Source organism: Tursiops truncatus, chromosome X (assembly GCF_011762595.2).
Source record: "Tursiops truncatus isolate mTurTru1 chromosome X, mTurTru1.mat.Y, whole genome shotgun sequence".
In the NCBI taxonomy this organism is placed as follows: Eukaryota; Metazoa; Chordata; class Mammalia; order Artiodactyla; family Delphinidae; genus Tursiops; species Tursiops truncatus.
Window position 1 is genome coordinate 28445991 of NC_047055.1, and position 19119 is coordinate 28465109.

The 19119-nt window shown below is 50.0% G+C and overlaps 1 protein-coding gene across 19 annotated transcripts in view; it reads left to right on the top strand.

Moving 5' to 3' along the window:
- Window positions 1-3044: 3044 nt before the first annotated feature.
- The window catches only part of SEPTIN6 (septin 6), a 65587-nt gene continuing 49512 nt past the window's right edge, over window positions 3045-19119 (top strand). For 4 of the 19 annotated variants that reach the window (XR_012329277.1, XR_012329275.1, XR_012329276.1 and 1 more), the window contains exons 1-3: window positions 3660-4037; window positions 9503-9583; window positions 17573-17687. Coding sequence is in view for 12 of the 19 variants with exons in the window: in XM_073799271.1 (XP_073655372.1) it covers window positions 9524-9583; window positions 17573-17687 (175 nt within the window). In the remaining 7 variants the exon portion in view is untranslated. Of the gene's footprint in view, window positions 3461-3634; window positions 4038-9502; window positions 9584-12167; window positions 12288-12385; window positions 12535-17572; window positions 17688-19119 lie in introns of those variants that run through there. The other 15 variants (XM_033849113.2, XM_033849114.2, XM_073799267.1 and 12 more) reach the window with 14 other exon arrangements.

A 19119-nucleotide genomic window follows, 5' to 3' on the forward strand; every position in this document is an offset into this window, starting at 1 on the left:
GGAATCCTTACTTCATCCTGACTCAGCCCTTCACTGAGTTTCTGGTTCTATCAGCACTGTCTGCATTTGGTTAATCTCAGATCATTTTCCCCCTGCTTCACCCTGTCCTCTTCCTCCAGCTTTCTGAACTTACTTTTCAGATGCTTCTCAGAGCGTCTCCACTTTAGACCAACTCTAGTATCCTCTTTCTCCTTTCATAAAGCCACAGTTTCAGGACAAAGCCCTTTGCTGAGCTCTTAGCTCCACTTCACGGCCCTCCTCCCCTGCCCTGTCCCCCTTCCCCCATCCAGTCTGAGCACCCCCGCCCCAGCCGTCAGGGTGACTTTGCTAAAGCTTGACTATAATTAGGCCCCCTCCTATCTAGCAGGGAGGGCCATTTCCCCTCCCCGGGGAGTCCGGTTCCACAAACAACATTAGCAAATTAATGACAGTCACCTGCTGGCCTGGGGAAGTCGCTGCTTGCTCCAGCTTCCTTAAGGACAGTGGAAACACTGAAAACACCACATTTACAGGCTTCCGTTTATTCATTCACTCAACAAACATTGAGCACCTGCCAGATAACTGTGCTGCGCCCAAGGGACCCCACCAGGACACATCGAACATGAAGACATGTTCATGGCAGGGCCTGAGGGTCCACAGTGCCTCTTCAGGAAGGGGATCTTTTGGTCCCACTCATCAACAGGGACAGACATGCAAGAAAGCAACTGACCACTCGTCAGTTGGTCGGAGCAACTGACTCTTGCCTCGGCCTTCCCGTGTCTGCCCCGTGCCTGGGCAAGTGACCCAGCACCAAAGACAAACCCAGCGAATTTCCAAATTTCTTTGTTTTCATTTTATTTTTTCCCCTCCCTCCCTCCAAGCTTCTTTGTTTAAATAAGTATTATAATCCACAGCATTCAGTTACTGGCCTCCTGCATTGAGTCAGGTAAGGTATGTAAAGCCCAGAACGCAGTGAGCTAAAACCTCTCTACACATACGCACACAGCCACTGACACACACATTGACATGCACACACTAACACACACACAATACTGGCACGCACACCTTCTCATACATACCAACACACACCAAAAATTCACACTCACACACACACATCGACACAGACACACTCACTGAAACACACACACTGGCAGGTACACAAGAACAAATACAAACATAGGAGTAAGCACATGCCCGTACACACACACACTGACATGCACTGAAACACACAGACACAGCTGACGCACACTGATACAGACAAATGCACGCCTACTCACACATCAACAGCAAGCCACACCCCACGGAAACCGGGAAGCCCAAGCCCCGGGAGGCACTTGCAGACGCAGGTGACAGGTCTTGCAGGGACCAAGGGGTTGAGGGAGACTTGAGTTACACACTTGGTTCCAGTCTGCGAGGTCTAGCGTTTTGGAGGCGGAGGCCTCCGCGAGGTTCTGAGGGTCCCTAGGGACAGGTGGGCAGAGGGGGGCACACTGGCGGGGCACCAAGGGTTCCCCGCTAAGGTACCCCCAGCGTTGGGCCGAAATGCACGGAGCTTTGGGGAGCGTGGAGCGCTAAGGCGGGAGGGCGGTGCTGCTGGGGGCAAGCAGGATTCCCCGGGAGCCCCGCAGTCAGCCAGCCCAGCTCTGCTGGGCCCTCCGCCGGCTCGCCGAGGCTCCGGGTATCAGCTCTCAGCTCTGCTTTCCAAATGTGCGCCTCTCGTCCCGCAGTCACCCAGATCCCACGTCCGGGTCAGAGCTAATGAGCTCCAGCCCCTCCCCGTCCTCCATGCCCCAGTCTTTGCAGGGAAGACCTGTCTCCCTGCCAGACACCCAGTCTGGAAGCGGCCAGTCCCCTCTGACTCCCCGCCCCCATCCGGTCCCGGCCCAACCTTACAGCGGTTCCTCATATACAGCCCTGCCCCCGCACATGGCTGCCACCCCAATCCAGGGCCTGGCGCCTCGCCCAGGCCCTGCCCCAGCGCCCTGGTGGGCCTTGGAGACAACAGCCGCCCCTCTTCTCTGCCACCACCATCTGCCCTGTGGGCCTGCGCTGTCTGTCTACAGAACTCCCCTGTACTGTCCCAGATTGTGCCAGGCCCTTCTCTTTCGGCGCCTCCTAGGTCTCCAGCACAGTTGGCACCTCCAATACTTGGCTCTTCTGTCCCTACAGTCACCTCTTGATTGTGTCTCTTCTTTCTTCTGTATCCCTCCTCCCAATCCAAGTCCTCTGCCCGCTTGTTCGGGAAATGCTTAATTGGGCGCTTGGTGGATGCCAGGCCCCGAACTAGGCACTGGGGGACGCATTTTGCGGAGTCCTTGTTCTCAAGGTTCACACGCACGTAAAGAGCTCCCTGAGACAGTGTGAGCAGCACTGTCCCGGCAGGTGAACACTGCCAGGGGAGCGCTTCATATGGCCACCCCAATTTCTCTGCCTTCCCCCCTCCCCGCGCGCACGGGCCTCTGGGTTGGGTCCCTTCTCCTTCTCTCTCGTTGGTTCCCGTTTTTCTTCTTTCCTCCCTCCTGCCCCCGCCTCAGCCGCTCCGCCTTGGGCCATTTCCCACGCTGCATCCCAGCCCCCTCGCGGGCCCAGCTTTCTCCCATGGATCTGTCTCCCCCCGCGGTCCCGGGTTCCACTCGAGGGTCTGAGTTCCTCTCCGAGACCAGGGCACCTGTCCTCTTAAGGAGTGGAGTGGAGTGGATTGTCCCGCCCGCTCGGGCCTCGGGCACGCCAAACCTGCCAGGGTTCGCCTGTCACTAGAAGCTAACAAGGGGCCACTCCCAGGAGAGGGGGTGCGGGGCGACAGGCCGGAGACGGGGAGAGGTGCCGAGGGCAAGGGAGGGGACCCGCGGTGGCGGTGGGCCGGGAGGAAAAGGAAAGCAGGCGGGCAGAGCCTCTGCCTTCGGAAGGTCTCCTGCACGCCGCGGCCGCCTAGTCTCGGGCTGACCCAAGGTTAAGGGGAAATCAGGGGGCGGGACAGAGTCACCGGAGGCAGCTCCGCGCTCCTCCCCAATATCCCCTTCAGTTGAGCTGGGAGCCTTCAGCCCCAAGCCCCTCCTCTGAGACTCCCCGGCGGTCCAGGCACTACGAGGGAGTGAGTCGTCTGAGCCTCCGTTCACACGCTGAGCGTCTAGGGCTCGGTGGGGAGAGGAGGCGTGGGGTCCGTTTGTATGAAGTACCCAACGGTGGTGAGCTCGGAAATGACAGCCCACAGCACCCGCCGCGTGGAAACCCCAGGGCAGAAGGGACGTCTCGTCTCAGACCGCTGGCCTCGGACTCCGCAGGTCACAGCTCAGCTGCTGGGCCCGCAGTGCGGCTCCCCCCAACCGCCTCCTTTCTAAGCTCCACCGTGGGGCGGCAGGTGCCGCAACTCGCCCCCGCCCCAGCAGCACTCCCGGGCCGGGATGGGGGAGGTGAGGGGAGGTGTGGTGGAGCAGCGAGACTCCAGCGGCGGGCGCTCCCCTCCAAGCACCCAGAGATCTCGGTGAGGAGGAGGAGGGGGTCCAGGGGGCGGGGATGAGGGAGAGGATGACCGCAGGGCTCAGCCGCCGAGTTGTGCGCGGCGGGGGCGAAGGGCGGGGGCTCCCTTCCAGCCTCCGGGGTCTGGGGACTCAGGGATGTAAGGCGAGAGCAGGGGGGTGTGTGACAATTCAGCAGAGGTCGGGACGTACCACGGAGCCCAGTGGCGAGGGGGGGGGCAGAGGACGTGGTCACCGAGGGGAGCCCCCGCCCCCCTTCGCAAAGGCCTACAACTGAGGCTGCAGGGAGAGCCGGAACTAGGCTCGCGGGAGAGGGAAGCGGCGCGTTAAATCCGCCCCCTTCCCGCACCCCACTTCCGAGGGGGTGGGCGATAGAGGAGAGGTTGGAGCCGCGGTGAGGGGGCCCCTCCCTTGCACCTCCCCCCACCGGACTTGGTCGCGCCCGAAGTGTAACACTTTCTCTTTGTCGGAGGAGCTCAACGGTTTCCTGTAGCTCGTGCTGAAGCTCCCGTTGCGGAGGCGCCGGTGGCAGCCCTGGCGGAGGCAGGAGCGATGGCAGCGACCGATATAGCTCGCCAGGCGGTGAGTGCGGGGCGTGGGTGCCAGCGCCGGGGCCGGGGGCCTCGGAAGGGCCGAGGGGACCTGGCCGCCGCCACCTCCACCGCGAGGAGGGCAGTGGGCAGCGTCCAGGAGCCAAGGCGCGGGGTCAGCGACTCAGTCCCCTAGCCTCCCGTCCCCCAGAACCGTGGTGGCTGGCGTGCGGGTGGGGGGCCTGGTCCGGGTTGCGGGCCAGCGACTGAACTTGCATTGCCCAAGAGCTGCAGTCGGCGCCGCCGCCTCCCTGGCTGCAGCTGCGGCCCCGCCGCTGGGGCGTTGCCGAATGAATGGCCGCACTGGCCGCCAAGCCCTCCGGGTCCCGGCACGCTGGCCTCGCTCCCTCCGGCTGCCGGGCCGCGCCCCTGCGCCCCGCAGCCCGCCGGGACCCGGGCCTCCTCAGCCAGAGGGGCTCGGGGCTGGGGTGAGCCTGGGGCAGGAGGCGGCGAGTGGTGAGGGGGGCGGGGAGGTGACTGGCTGGGGTAGGGTTTCTCCATATGCATTACATATGTGACTGCGTCTGTGTGTGTATCACTGTGTGCGTATGAGTGCACGCGCGCGCGCTCCTGCCTCCCCGGGCGGGCGGCGGTGCCCGGCTTGTCTGTGACCCTAGATGAGTCCGCCAGTTTCTTGGAGTGTGCTCGCCTCTCTGGTGCTTGTCCCTGTGTCCGGACGCTTCTCTCGCCGTCTGCTTGTGCTGTGTGCCTCTGGGTCCCATTTGTGCGTTTTGTGGGGTGCAGTCCGCTGGCCTGTAGGTGGTTGGCTGCGTACTTTGGCGTGTTTCTGAGCACCTGACCAGGGTTTTGCGGGCCTCTGGGCAGGGGGATCTGTCTCCGGTGCGTCTTCAGTGTAACTGGCTTGTGTGCCAAAACCTGTGGAGCTGGCTTCTTGTTATGGGGACTAAGGAAAATCAGTGCGACGCTTGCAAAAGCGGTGCCCTCTCTCTCTTTTTGTTGGCAGCCGACTCTGGAAAAAAAAAATCTTCATTTAACGAACTGAAGTTTTCCAGACTGGGATGTGCAGAGAAATTATACTGAAGTGACCCGGGGCTCCATGTTTGTTTTTTTAGACCAGAAGTTTTGTTGCCAAGGGAGGGGATGATTCCATTTGAGGGAACAACCTAGCCTTTCTATTCATCCATGGGTATCTGGGATTTTAAGAAGCCCACAATTACCAGCACCCTGAGGTGAGGAAGGAGAGTGAAGTAGAGGAAGGTCAGATCCCATGACACTACACACACACACACACACACACACACACACACACCCTAAACCTTGTGGCTTACTTATTTAAGGAAATACTCCATGCAATGCAATTTCAGTGCAAAAAATATACATAGCCTCTAGGTATTTGGTGTAATTGAAACTGATTTGTTTTCAAAATCTGAATCCAGAATCTGATAGCATTTCCTCTCCAGGAAATGGATACATTTATTCCATCCTCTTGTTCTTGTTTGGAAGGGCAAGGTGATTTCTTTGGAACCTCCCCCACCCCCCTGAAAGACCCCAGCATGGAGCTCCTTATGCAGTCATGATATGGAAGGACCAGCAGAAGATGGGAGGCAGTGCTCTGTGATAATGGAATTTGAGAGAATTCTCTTCTCCCCAAGATTGGCACTGTAATATGTATTGCTTTAGTGTTTTGAGGGTTCCCAGAGTACCTTTCTGCTCCTCCATTATCTGCATTTTAGAGATGGCATGCCTTAAGTAGAGGACTTAGTCTCCTGGATTACACTTGCTCCATCCTTAGTGACCAAGAAGGACACTAGTGATTTTTCTTGTCAGCTAATTAATTTGCATCGACCTGCCCATACTCTCTCACCAGTCCCCCTAACCTGAATTAAGATTGCAGGGCCGATGTAGCAAAGGGGAACATTCCAGAAGGTTGTGTTTCACCTCCGGCAACCCAGAGATCCCCTTTGTTCTGCAAATGGAGGTGGGGGCGATTTAGGGCCACTTGGTTTGCTTTGGTTGTTTCCAGTTTGCTCTGGCGGGCCTTGCCCTACTGTATGATGAAGAACATAATTGTATGCCAGATTCTGAAGCTGAAAGAGCAGCCCGAGCACTTGAGACCTTGTTATGGTGATAAATGGGTTTCTGGGAAAACTGACGTCACTCTCCATGCCCCCCTCCCCCAGCCAGTGAAGCCCTTGTTTATGTGTCATTTGTCTCTCTGCCTGCCTTTGTGTCTGCAAGAAGTTGTAATTCACCGGGGGAAGATGGAATTAACTCGGGAGGCCTTTGGACGTCTGGCTGCTGATTGTTTCTTCCTGGGAACGAGTATCCAGGATTTGGGAAAAGAAGACTGGAGACTAAACCTAAGTGTGCCTGGCTTAGGAGTTCTTTTTAATGAGCTCTGAGACATGGTGCCCTGCAAATAGTGCTCTGGTGTGTGTGTGAGGGATGGGCTGTCCTTTCCAGAGTCAGTTGAGGGTCACTGGCTTGTAAGGTAACATTATTAGTGACAAAAACAGACCTTAGAGTTGCTGGATAGGATCCTTATTTGGGCATGCATGCAACTTGGAAGTTCAGCTTTTGTGTACATAATACAATCCCATCCCATCTGAATGAACACCACAAAGATTCTGTAGGACAAAACTGTTTCTTCATCATGTCCACAAGTGTTTATTTGATTAACTGCTAAGTGTCCAGCACTATGGCTGGCTCCGGTCAACTATACCAGAAAAAAGTAGTAGATACAGTTCTTGGCTTTTACGCTTATTGCAGTCTAGTTGGCGAGGCAAATTGTGGACACGGTGAAATAATTAGAGAACTATAGAAGATTCTTGGGATGTTTCCATCCCCAACCCCTGCCTGTGAGGTGGCTTGGGCTGCTGTTAATATATACTCTGAGAGGTTCCATGACTTGTCCAAGGTAACTTGGCAAGGCACGGTGCAGCCAGGTAATGGTCTTTCTCCCTAAAGAAAGAGCTTGCAGGGCCTAACGCTGCCCTAGCTGTGCTGGTCCTGGGGCAACTGTCCCGGGGCAGCTATCCCAAGGCAACCGCCTATAGGTGGCTGCACTCTGGTCTTGCTATCAAATGACACTTAACCTTGATTCCCATTGAAGTGCCCTGCCTCAGCCATCTCCCCACCTCGCACTAAAAGTCATATGGTGCCCCAAGCAGGGAGAGGAAAACCCCAATATCCACACATACCTCTACTGTGAATACAGCACTGAAGAAAATTTGCATGGCCCCAAATATTAAAAATTCTTGAATCTAGGTCGTGGGTATATGAATGATCATTGTACTATTTTCCAACTTTTCTGTGTGTTTGAGACTTTTCAAAATTAAAAGTTGGAGGGAAATTACAATGTCTGCCCTCCTCCCCACAAATGCACATGGCCCCTGCCCTCAGGGAGTTTACAGTCTAGTAGTGGAGGCAGACACAAATAATTATAATTATCTTTGTGATGTGCTGCAGAGGAGTGCTACTGCCCGCTAGGATAATTCATTACAAGGGGACCTGATCCAGCAGCGGACAGGGGCGGTGGGTGACAGGAAAGGCTTGCTGAGGGTTTTAACTAGGAAAAGGGTAGGTGTGAAGATGGGTGAGATCTCACTTCTGCTCCCAGGCTGGGTACATTTCATTTGTTAATTCACACACTTTTATTTTCATTCATTCCTTCAACATGTGTTTATTGGGCACCGACTCTGCCAGGCCCTGTGCCAGGTGCTGGGGATATAGTAGTGGCCACGGCACACACGACAGCCCTCTCAGAGCTTCCCCGTGAGAGGCCGGTATAAGCCCCATTTCCTCTTCATATCCTAAAACCTGGAAATGTGAGTGTTCGCGGCATTCTTATTACAAAACTGCATTACAGCCGAGCGATTTGTCTGTATAGTATAATGAGATTTTGATCTGCAGTCATGTGCACAGCATTTACTTTGTAGAGTCTCTGCTGTAAATTTTCTATTAATTGCTGGCTTTGTTACCTAGTATGGCCCCTCCCTTTTTGTGCTGTAAGGGAGCGAACCCGTTGCATTAGCCTTAGCAAAACTAATTAGAAAGATAAGTCCCCTGGATAAAGGTATTCCAGAACTAAATAGGACTGATTTCTGGACTTGCATGGGTTTCTGGATTATCAGAGCCTTGGTTTTGTATTATCGTGCGCAATTGAGGAGCGCTTTCAGTTGCATTTATGTTAAAACCACATTCCAGAAAGAAAGAGACAGAGAAAAGAAAAGAAAGAAAAAGAATACCGTAGATAAGTGTAACATGTCTCTTTCAACGATCTCAAAACGCTTCCATCTGTATGATTTCATTTTCCCCAGCAGCTTCCTGGATGAGTATTACTGTTCTTTTCATTTTATGGGTTCAGGAAGACCAAATGACTTAGTCCGAAGTGTTACTGCTGGTCAGTGGATGAAGCAATGAAACACCTTCCAGATGACACAGATTCGTTGTTTTTTTTTTTTCAGATTCGTTTTTATATTAAAAAAACTCTGGCCTTTTCATCATGTTTCCAAGAAATAAAAATCCTGCCATGTCCCCTCTTCCCCCTCTTTTCACTGCGACCCCCCCACCCCCACCTCGGTATACTCATGGAGGTTGAGAAGAGTATACTTGGGTGCTTTGAAGACTCTGATGTTAAAAAAGATTCTCAGCTTAAACCCCAGATAGCACAGTCATGGCTATGTGGGCTTTCTTCCTTCCTTCCTCCCCTCCCTCCCCTCCCCTCCCTCCCCTCCCTCCCTCCCTTCCTTCCCCTTCCTTCCCTCCCCTCCCTCCCTCCCTTCCTTGCCCTCCCTTCCCTCCCCTCCCTCCTCCTCCCTCCCTTCCTTCCTTTCCTTCCTTCCTTCCTTCCTTCCCCTCCTCTCCCTCTCCTCCCCTCCCTCCCTCCCTCCCTTCCTTTCCTTCCTTCCTTCCTTCCTTCCTTCCTTCGTCCCTCCCCTCCTCTCCCTCTCCTCCCCTCCCCTCCCTCCCTCCCTCCCTTCCTTTCTTCCTTCCTTTCTTTCTTTCTTTCCCATACTTTAAATAAAAATCTTGGAGCCACCAGCCACGTAATGATGGATTATTTTAAGTAACAACTGGAGGAGGCGCGCAGAATAAATTTGAAACACAGACCCTTCCTCCTCGGTGTGGCAGGAGGAGGCTTCTGCTGCCTGCACAGGGGAAGGACCACATGCTCGGGAGGGGGAGATAACGTTCCCGCTTCTGCAGTGTCTTCTCATTAGAGGCAGCCATCTGCTGAATTATGCAGCACGCTCTCCGCTGGCCCTGCAGTGGGGTCATCCCTTCCACTCACTTAAAGGTGACTGGGCGAAAGATTCACGGGCCTTCTCGGGGACAGGACCCAGGGCTCAGGTTTCTCCTGCCAGGGCCCTCTCGGGAGCAGAGCTCTGCGCTTTCACGGCCCTGATGAGGTGTGAGGTCGTGTTCAGTTTCCTTTCGCAGCAGAGGCCCCCAGCTCTGAGCACTGGCGCTGAGGCAGGAACTGGGTTTTTTCAGATCCCCTTTAAATGAGACCAGATGGAGGCAGAGGCAAATTCAGGCTCCCCAGAGGACAGCTGGGCGTTCATCCAGAGGCCTGTGAGTAAACCTTTTTTTTTTTTTTCTCTTTTTAACAGATTGGAGATAACAATGACCAGAACACCTAGGAAACTCTAAATGGCCTGATTTGAAGGGAATCTGTCAGGCCTTTGTGGGAAAGTTGACCCACCCTGGGCAAGGGTCACCCCTGGCTGAGGTGGAGCTATTTCACCTAGAATCTGGCTGGCTGGGTTCGGTAGCCCTGGGGCTCTTGAGCAGAGGCCAGGCTGAGGCTCAGGCTTGAGTCAGCAGTGAAGGAAATAGGAGCTAGAGGTGGGAGAGAAGATGCAGAAGAGGGGCACCAGCGTCTCCTGGCTTCCACCGCCTCAGTTGCCTTGTGTGGGCCAGAGGCGCCTTGGTGAGCCCACGGGCTTCTGGGTCATTTTCCATGACCCTTCTCCTCCCGACTGGCATCAGCCACAAGCCCAATGTCCCAGAATTCTAGCAGCAGAAAGAAATCTATGCGCCACTTGAGTCAGCTTTTCCATTTGAGAGCGGCGGTCTGCTTGACAGGGCCCTGGGTCCCAGCACCACTCTCTGCCACTAAATCACTCTGTGACTCGGGACAAGTCACTTCCTGCCTCTGAGTCTCTGTTTCCCTTTTTGTCAAATGCGCGGGTTGGATTAGGTGATCCGTAAGGGTGTTTCCAGCTCTGACATGGTACACTTCTTGTGTTTCCTCCAGCCTGATTTCTTTTAGGTCCTTGCCTGCTTCTGCTTCTGCTTCCAAACGAGGTGGCGGAATTTAACTCCACCCCTTCCCTGCTTTGACTCCTTGAGCTGGGTGGGGAGACGGCTGTAGAGAAAGCAAGTCTGTGCTTTTAGCTCAGCAGGGTCTCTGGAACTGGAATAGAAACAAACAACCCTTCGCATATTGTCTGTCCGGTCGTGTAGGTGTATATAGCTATTGACTTCCTATAAAGGTACGTGACAGCTGAATTTTTGTCTGTTGAATCCCCTTTTACATGCACTAGGAGAGCTGGCTATCTAATAGAATCCTGCTGTGAATCCTATAGAATGAAAAGCCACTCTGGAATTGATCCGGTGTATTAAAATCCAGAGTTCCATCTATTGGATTTGCCAAAACTGGGCCTTCTCCCTGTATGGTGAGGATGGTTTCCTTTGTGCTTCGTCAGGATCCCCTAAGCTGCTCCCCCACTGAAAGGTACTGGGGCCCCTAAGGGGTGCTGCTAGCTTTGCCAGGTTTTATTTCTCCTCCGAAAGGCCCCCAGATTTCTCTCTCCCAGTTCAGGGCATCGCTACTACTGTCAGTTTCCTCTCAGCTCAGCTTAATTGGAGCCAGGGAAATCGTGACGTTTGATGTGTTAGGCATACTGGAGTTGTTGTTGTTTTAACCTCTGGGAACTTAGCAGTGCTCTTGTGGTTCTTATGGCTGATAATATGGGATAATAAGTGGCATTCACTCCCTTGGTAACACCGGAGGTAACAGATAGGGCTATCATCCACCTGATTGTTTCAGCAAGACTTTTTGCTGCATGTTTCAGGGTATGTGATTTGACTTTGACTTCTGGTTCACATGAATCTTTATAAGAATAAGGCATACTGTATAATAATGTTATATTGCATATAAATATGTTATAATAAGAAGAATAATAAGGTTTTATTGTGTTATTGGGAAAATAAATGTTTTATATACAATAAAACTGCCAGAAAGCTGAATACTTCACCAAATTTTCTGGTTATCTGTACATAAAGCAACTTTTTGGCTGTAACTAAAGATTTTGCTAAAATATCTGAGGCCACTTTCCTGCCTAGGAAAGTATCATCATAGAATCTTAAAAAAAAATATTTTAATTCTGATTATAAAAGTAAAATATGGGGCTTCCCTGGTGGCGCAGTGGTTGAGAGTCCGCCTGCCGATGCAGGGGACACGGGTTCGTGCCCCGGTCCGGGAAGATCCCACATGCCGCGGAGCGGCTGGGCCCGTGAGCCATGGCCGCTAAGCCTGCGCGTCCGGAGCCTGTGCTCCGCAATGGGAGAGGCCACAATAGTGAGAGGCCCGCGTACCAAAAAAAAAAAAAAAAAAAAAAAGGTAAAATACGCCTACTGTAGAAAATTTGGAACAGAAAAGCAGCAGCTCCTACAGCCCCTCCAAGCCAAAAGCAACCATTCTCACCATTTTGGTATATATTCTTCCAAGTTTTTAAAAATGCATGCATACTTTTTTTCCTCATGATTGGGATGATCTTGTATACACAGTTTTTTATCTAACAGTATTTGGTGATCATTTTCCTATGCCATTAAATATTCTTAGAATATGTTTTTATCAGCTGTTTAATATTCCATCATGCATCATTGAACTATTCATTGAGTTTGAGCGTCCTGAAGATTTGCAGGGTCTCTCAGAGATTGATAGTCAGAGCTGGGGAGGGAAATAGAGGAAGGGAAGGTGTGAGAGATCGGGCCCACCAGTAAGTGACACATGGGGCTGCCGGAGATAATCCTATTTCAGTGTTTCTGTCCTTTCCTAGCATCTTTGTGCCAAGGCCAGAGGAGAAAGTTAAGGACAAGCCTGGTCTTTGGCCATGAGTTCCAAACTTTTTGTTTTGATCTTGTCCTTCAGAATGACAGCTACTAACTTGGCCACCCCGGTTTTAAACGGAGGCCAGAAATTCTCCGTCGACACAGATGCGCCCTCGGTTTCCGGAGGCTTCCTACATGGCTTGCGTCCTGTGCCACAAAGGTTGGAAGGGGGGAGGGGGGCAGGGGTTGCCCACTTGGGTGCTTATGGGACCCTTTATTTTCAGAATCACAGCAAGGGGAAAACGATGCACAGCTGGAACTGCCCTCACTCGTACTTCATAACACGAACCTCCGACTATTCAATTAAAACGCGCAATCGGTGTGTCCTCGGGGGAGGAGGCGGAAGAGAAAGCGTTGTTTCTGCCTGTGATATGAAATGTGGTATATAACGTATTTCAAGACCGCAGGTGACTGCAGATGAGGAGAAAACAGGAAACGTAATTGGGGAGGGGAGTGGGGCCTCTCCCAGTTCTCAGGAGCACGCTTTCATTTTTGCCTGCCTTTTAGCTCCTCTCAGACGCTGCAGCCTAATTACCCCTGCTGCAAAGCTGAACCAGAACTCGCTTTTCGTGTATTAAAAATGGTTTTTAAATTACACAGGTAATGTGTGAATACATTCATGCTGTAAAAGAATCAAACAATGCAGAAGCACACTGACTACCCCCCGAGGAAGCCCCTAGTTCCAGTCCCCTCCCCTGAGGTACCCTGAGTTCTAGGTGTGGTGGGTGCCTTTTTAGTCCCCTTTCTCTCACATACATTTAAGTGCAAATACACGCAGAGGGTTTTTTTGCATATATGGCCTCATACTGTGCTTATTGTTCTGCAGTTTCTTTTTTTCTATATTATAATATGTCTTGGAGATATTCCGATCAGTACTGCATTCTTTTTTTAAATTATTAGACCTACTGCATTCTTTTTTTAAATTATTATTGGAGTATAGTTGATTTATAATGTTGCGTTAGATTCAGGTGTACAGCGAATGAATCAGTTATACATACACTTATATCCACTCTCTTTTAGATTCTTTTCCTATATAGGCCATTACAGAGTATTGAGTAGAGTTCCCTGTGCTATACAGCAGGGCTTTATTAGTTAACTATTTTATATATAGTAGTGTGTATATGTCCATCCCAGTCTCCCAATATATCCCTCCCCGCCCTTACCCCCTGGTAACCATTAGTTTGTTTTCTACCTCTGTGACTCTGTTTCTAGATCTACTGCATTCTTCTTGATGGCTGAGGAATATTCCAGAATATGCACGTACCATAATTTAGTTAACTGGTTTTTCTGTCACAACATATGAAACACCCGAACGAACTTTTTGGCCAACCTAATATTTTTTCCCATTGTCGGACATTTAGGGTTTTTTTTCTAGGTTTTCAGTATTATAAATAATTCTGTAATGAGTTTCCTTGTACTGTACGTGGACCTTTGTACAGGCATGTGAGTCTCTGTAGAGCAGATCCCGAGGGGAGGTTGCAGGTCACGGGAGGTGGGCCATTTAACATTTTGGTGGCTGTGACCTTTCTAGCCTCTCAGTTCAAAGCGTCAAACGTGGCACCACCTGCTACTCAAGATGATAACTTAAGGTTTTAGTGTCAGACGTCCTGGGCCAAGTTGCCAGTTCCATCTCCTTTTGTGCACTTTGTAATCCAGGGAACATTCAATTGACTGCAATCAAAGCAGTCAGGACCTCAATTAATCAGGCCACGTTAAGGAGAAAGAGGAAAGAGATAAGCTATCGGAGGTTTAGAGAGGGAAGAGGGAAGAAATTTCCAGGGGCTGTCCAGGGGTCAGTGTCCATTCAGCCCAGTGTCCTGTCGTTTTCACCATTACGTATTTACCTCTGAACAATGAGGACTGATGTTCATAACGGTGACCTTGACATCTTCTAAGATTCATCAAAGCAGAAGTGAATGGTGCTCGCTAGGCAGGATTTCCTAAAGCAGGAACTGCATATACAAATTCATTTTCGAAGCTTTCTCAACTACAAGGATTGAGACATACAGTTTGCTGCTTAAATCTTGATTAGCAAGAAAGACGCATTACCCAGATTCCATGTTCCCTAGTCCCCAAACCTTCCAGTTAACTTAGGTGTATTGGACACCGGGTAAAAAGATACAGAAGAAAAAAGGATTCTAAAAGTTACCAGTGGACTTTACCAAATCCAGACCAATGGTCGTTTCTCTGTAATTCTTCCTGACTTCAATCTTGGCCTCTGGTGATAGAAAACTATTGGGTCATCTCTTACTTTTCTGATCATCCCCCCACCCCTTGGAAGAATTCTCTTCATCTTCCCATTCCTTACTTGTGGGCATTGCTTATATTCAGTCCTTAATTCTTTTCTCCCTGTACTGTCTCTTGAAGAACACATCCAGTTTCATACCTCTCACTGCTAAATTTATATCTCAGTCCTGAATTCTCCCTGAGCCTACAATCCCATATTGCTAAGTACTTAGTGGGTAGATGTGTCACCATAAAATCAAAACTATCTTGTTTTCTTTAGTATAGAAAATGCTTTTACAAATCCAGAAGAGAAAGACAAGCACCCATTTTAAGAAAATGGACAAAGACGTGAATAGTTAACTCGCATATACATAGACACAACACACATATGTAGTTGAACAATAAAAAAAGTTCACTCTCACCAATAAAATGCAAATGAAATTACATGATGCCATTTTGCAGTGATTCAATTCACAATGGTTAAAAAGCCTCAAACTCAGTGCTGGTCTAAGTATGTGTAAACAGACACTCTCGCATACTGGCGTTAGAAATAGACATTTGTAATATTCTCTGTTGAACGATTTCTCGGTGTGTACCAAAGTCTTTCCAATGTGTGTGGCCTTGCACCCAGCAGGCTTTAATTCTAGGAATTTAGCTTAAGGAAATAATCAGAGACTATGCAAACCTGTAAGAACAAGAATTATTACTTATAATGTTGAAAACTTGGAAACACGCTAAATGTCTAGTAGTGGAAGACATTTCACTGGTTGAGAAAATGTGGTAAATTCCCACAATGGAATTCTATGTGGCCAAAAAAGTAATGTTTTAGAAGTATACTTAATTACTCAAGAGAACATCCATACTATATTAAGTGTCCGGTTATTAAGCCAGGTGATGAAAAGGAATATACAGGATTATCCCTATTTTGTAAACAAAAAAAAAAAAAGAAAAAAAGTATTATATATAGACTGTAGGGAAATACATGTAAATACTAATAGTGACTGTCTCTGGAGAGTGATATTATGGGTGATTTTTATTTTCTTCTTTATAATTTTCCATATGTTTTAAAATTTCTACAGCGGACATGGATTACTCTTATAAAAAACCTGATAAGTGTAATTTTAAAATAATGGCTATTTAAAACTAGAATCTTCGACTTTTCCGCTAATGCACCCTCTCCTGGCTTCCCTCTTTCTGCCCTTGGTGCCATCGATCCAAGCTCCCAGGCGCAGGACCTTGCAGCCTTACAGCTTTGATTGCTCCCGCACTCTCTGCCCAGTCATTCACCGAGTCTCATCCTTTCTTTAGGACGGCTCTCAAATTTGTTCCTCCCTCCTGAGTCCCAAGTCAGATCAGTTCACTTCAAGCAGCATTTATCGTCACAGTGCCTGGCTGTCACTCTGCCAGTTCAGCGTTATTGGAGTCCTCTCCTAATATGTCTTCCTGCCCCTTCTCCCGCTCTCCTCCCATCCATCAAGCGCCCTGCAGCTGGAATGATCTTTTGAAAAGACTACTTGTGTCATGGCCCTTCCTGCTCAAAACACTCAAAATGCCCCTTTTAAACCCCATTGCCTAGGGAATAAAGGCCATACTCTTCTTCTGCTATTTAGGGCTCTCACAGCACTGGGCTAGGTGGGAGATAACTGTGGGCACGTGGGAGGTGCTTGGGTGAGACTTGACAATGAAATAAATCTTTAAGAATAAGATGTGGAGTTCTCCCCGCTGCCCTTCACTGTCTTCAGTTTGAAAATTCCCTTTCCTCATCTTTTGGCACTTGGACCAGACGCCCTGGAGCACTTGAAGTTTCATGGTGCTGAATTTGGACACAGGAAGAGGCAGCCGGGGGTGATGATATATGGCTCAGGAAACCTCAACTCTGAGTCCCTCCCAATTTCCGATGCCTGCTGAGTAGGAGACTCCATCGAGAAAGCATATTGGCTCTTAGGTTTCTGTCTCCCCTACAGTCTTGAGGACCAAGAATGAACAGTGGGAAACTTACATCTTTTTTTTAAAAAAAATAATTAGTTAATTAATTTTTGGCTGTGTTGGGTCTTTGTTGCTGCGCGCGGGCTTTCTCTAGTTGCGGTGAGCGGGGGCTACTCTTCCTTGCGGTGCGCGGGCTTCTCATTGCGGTGGCTTCTCGTTGCGGAGCATGGGCTCTAGGTGCGCGGGCTTCAGTAGTTGTGGCATGCAGGCTCAATAGTTGTGGCTCGCAGGCTCTAGAGTGCAGGCTCAGTAGTTGTGGCACACGGGCTTAGCTGCTCCGTGGCATGTGGGATCTTCCCAGACCAGGGATCGAACCCGTGTCCCCTGCATTGGCAGGCGGATTCTTAACCACTGCGCCACCAGGGAAGCCCCTTACATCTTTTTTTGATTGCTTTGATAAAAAGATGGCGAAAAGGGTGAGGGAAAGCAAGAGGGGGTGAATGTAGCCCTGAGTGATGCAGGCCACTCATAAAACCCAGCTGTCTTCGGGTACCCCTCTGGGGCCCAGAATATACCACCCAGGACTGAATGATGGCATATGGTTGTCTGTTGAGACTACTCCACTGGAGGGTGTGGGGTGAGATATGTGAGGGTAGCAGTCTTGCCAGATGGCAGTCACGGGCATGAGGGATCTTTAGTTGTGGCATGTGTGTGGGATCTAGTTCCCTGACAAGGGATCAAACCTGGGCCCCCTGCATTGGGAGCGAGGAGTCTTACCCACTGGACCACCAGGGAAGTCCCAAGAAGAGAAATTGCTTTTTGAAGTCCCTTTGTCGTATTTACTGAACACTTATACATATTCCAGGCATTGTACTAAGCTCGTTACATGTGTTGGCATATTTGAGTCTCCCAATCATCTGTAAGGTAATATTATGTCATTTGACAGATGTGAAAGGAAACTGAGTCTCTGTGAGGAGAATTAACCCAAGGCTGGGAACCTTCTCATCCCCCGACCTCCCCCCCCGCCCTCCCACCCCTTACAAGCCGCCTCTGTAGTTTGCTGTGTCTGGAACTATGTGACGTTCATTATGGAGCCTCAAGGATGACTGTACCCAAGAATCCATGATTTCTAAGCGAATGGGTCATTTTGCTTTGGATCAGGGACTAGCTAAGGGGAGATGGGCCCCAGTGGGTGTTAATTCCTAGCACAGAGAGCATTTGGATGGGGAAGTGAGACCCAGGTTGCTTTTAAGCACATTTTCATTTTCTCCCCTCCCTCCCCTTCCAAATTAGGGTGAAGGTTGCCGAACTGTCCCCCTGGCTGGACATGTGGGGTTTGACAGCTTGCCCGACCAGCTGGTGAATCAGTCAGTCAGCCAGGGCTTCTGCTTCAACATCCTGTGCGTGGGTGAGTATTTCCATAGCAGGAAATTCTATTACAGAATATGGATCCTTAATGGCTGGGTGTGGCTCTGCAGGTCATTAGGTTCAATAGTGTGTCATTCTGATCTATTTGCAGGAATTTTTCTGCCCCTCTTCTTCTTTTGTCCCTCTGCTTGTTTCGGTGAGCAGCTGGCTGTAGTTACATTTTTCCCTGCCCAGACCAGAATGCGGGGCCATACCTTGGGGGGAGCTGAGCTGCGTGACACCCAGTGGAAATTCTGTAAGGGAGCTGGCTGGCTCAGCTACTCTTATCAGGTTTGTTCTGACTGCAGAAAATAGGAGCCAGGGCAGAATTGGGAGGGAGGTAATGGCTGTGGAAAGATGCCTGCTTACCAGCTGTGGGCAGTGGGTTGGGTCTGTCTGTTTCCTCTGCAGCCCTGCTGTGCTTGGTACAGTTTGAGCTCTGTGCAGGCACCACACAGCTGTGTGCCAAGTTCTTTTTATTCCCTTTAAGTGTATCTGTGCCTGGACCTTTAGTCTCAAGTGTGGGAACCATGTCTTAGTCACCTCTACTGTGCTAATTACAGCACAAAGAGAGTTCAATAATGTATGTGAAATGAACGCATGAATTATCCCCGCAGGAACCACTCACTACATTTCTCAAACACTTTCCCATGTTAACAGTTTGGGTCCTTACTAGGACTCTGGGAAGTGAACAGACTTCATATCCTCATGGAACAGACGGAGACCAAGAAACTCGGGCGGGGGTATAAGGGACTTAGCTGAGGCAACACAGAATAAGTGGCAGAGCCATGACAGGGACCCAGGTCTGCCTGACCTTTTGTCCCTCCCACTGCTTTGGTAACCGCTGCCAGAGACATCTCTTGAGAACGCAGAGGCACTTTGGAAACTGTCAAGCACTAGTCAAGCAAGTCTCAGGAACAGCGGTTCCTTGACATTCTTTGAGAATCTCTCCTTAGACCTTAAATAATCCCAAATTTGCAAACACGATCACAGTGTAAAATTTTCACTATACAGTGCAGTAAGGCGTACCTGCATATTTTTAGTGACATACCTCCAAACCTTAATGATTCTATAAATACCATAATAATGGCAGTTTTCATGCCCGGTCGGAACACTCAAAACACTTTTGCTAATTGCCTTTTCCTGTTTTTGTACAGAGCATACGGGGAATTCATTCATACTGAGGGTGTGAACCACTACTGAATTGGATATTCTACTCTCTAATGTAGTCTAAAGTTCTGTTTTGTAACTAAGGCCATTCATTTTCTTGGACTCTGTTTTTTCTTCTCCCTCCCTGGCACTCCTCAGATCATTTTCTGTCGGAGAATTAGCTACACACTCGAGGACAAGTAGAGAAAACAAAGCCACTTCTAAGTATGGTTGACAGGCAGTCAGCTAGGCTCACTCACTAGTGAAATGACTCACTCTCACGC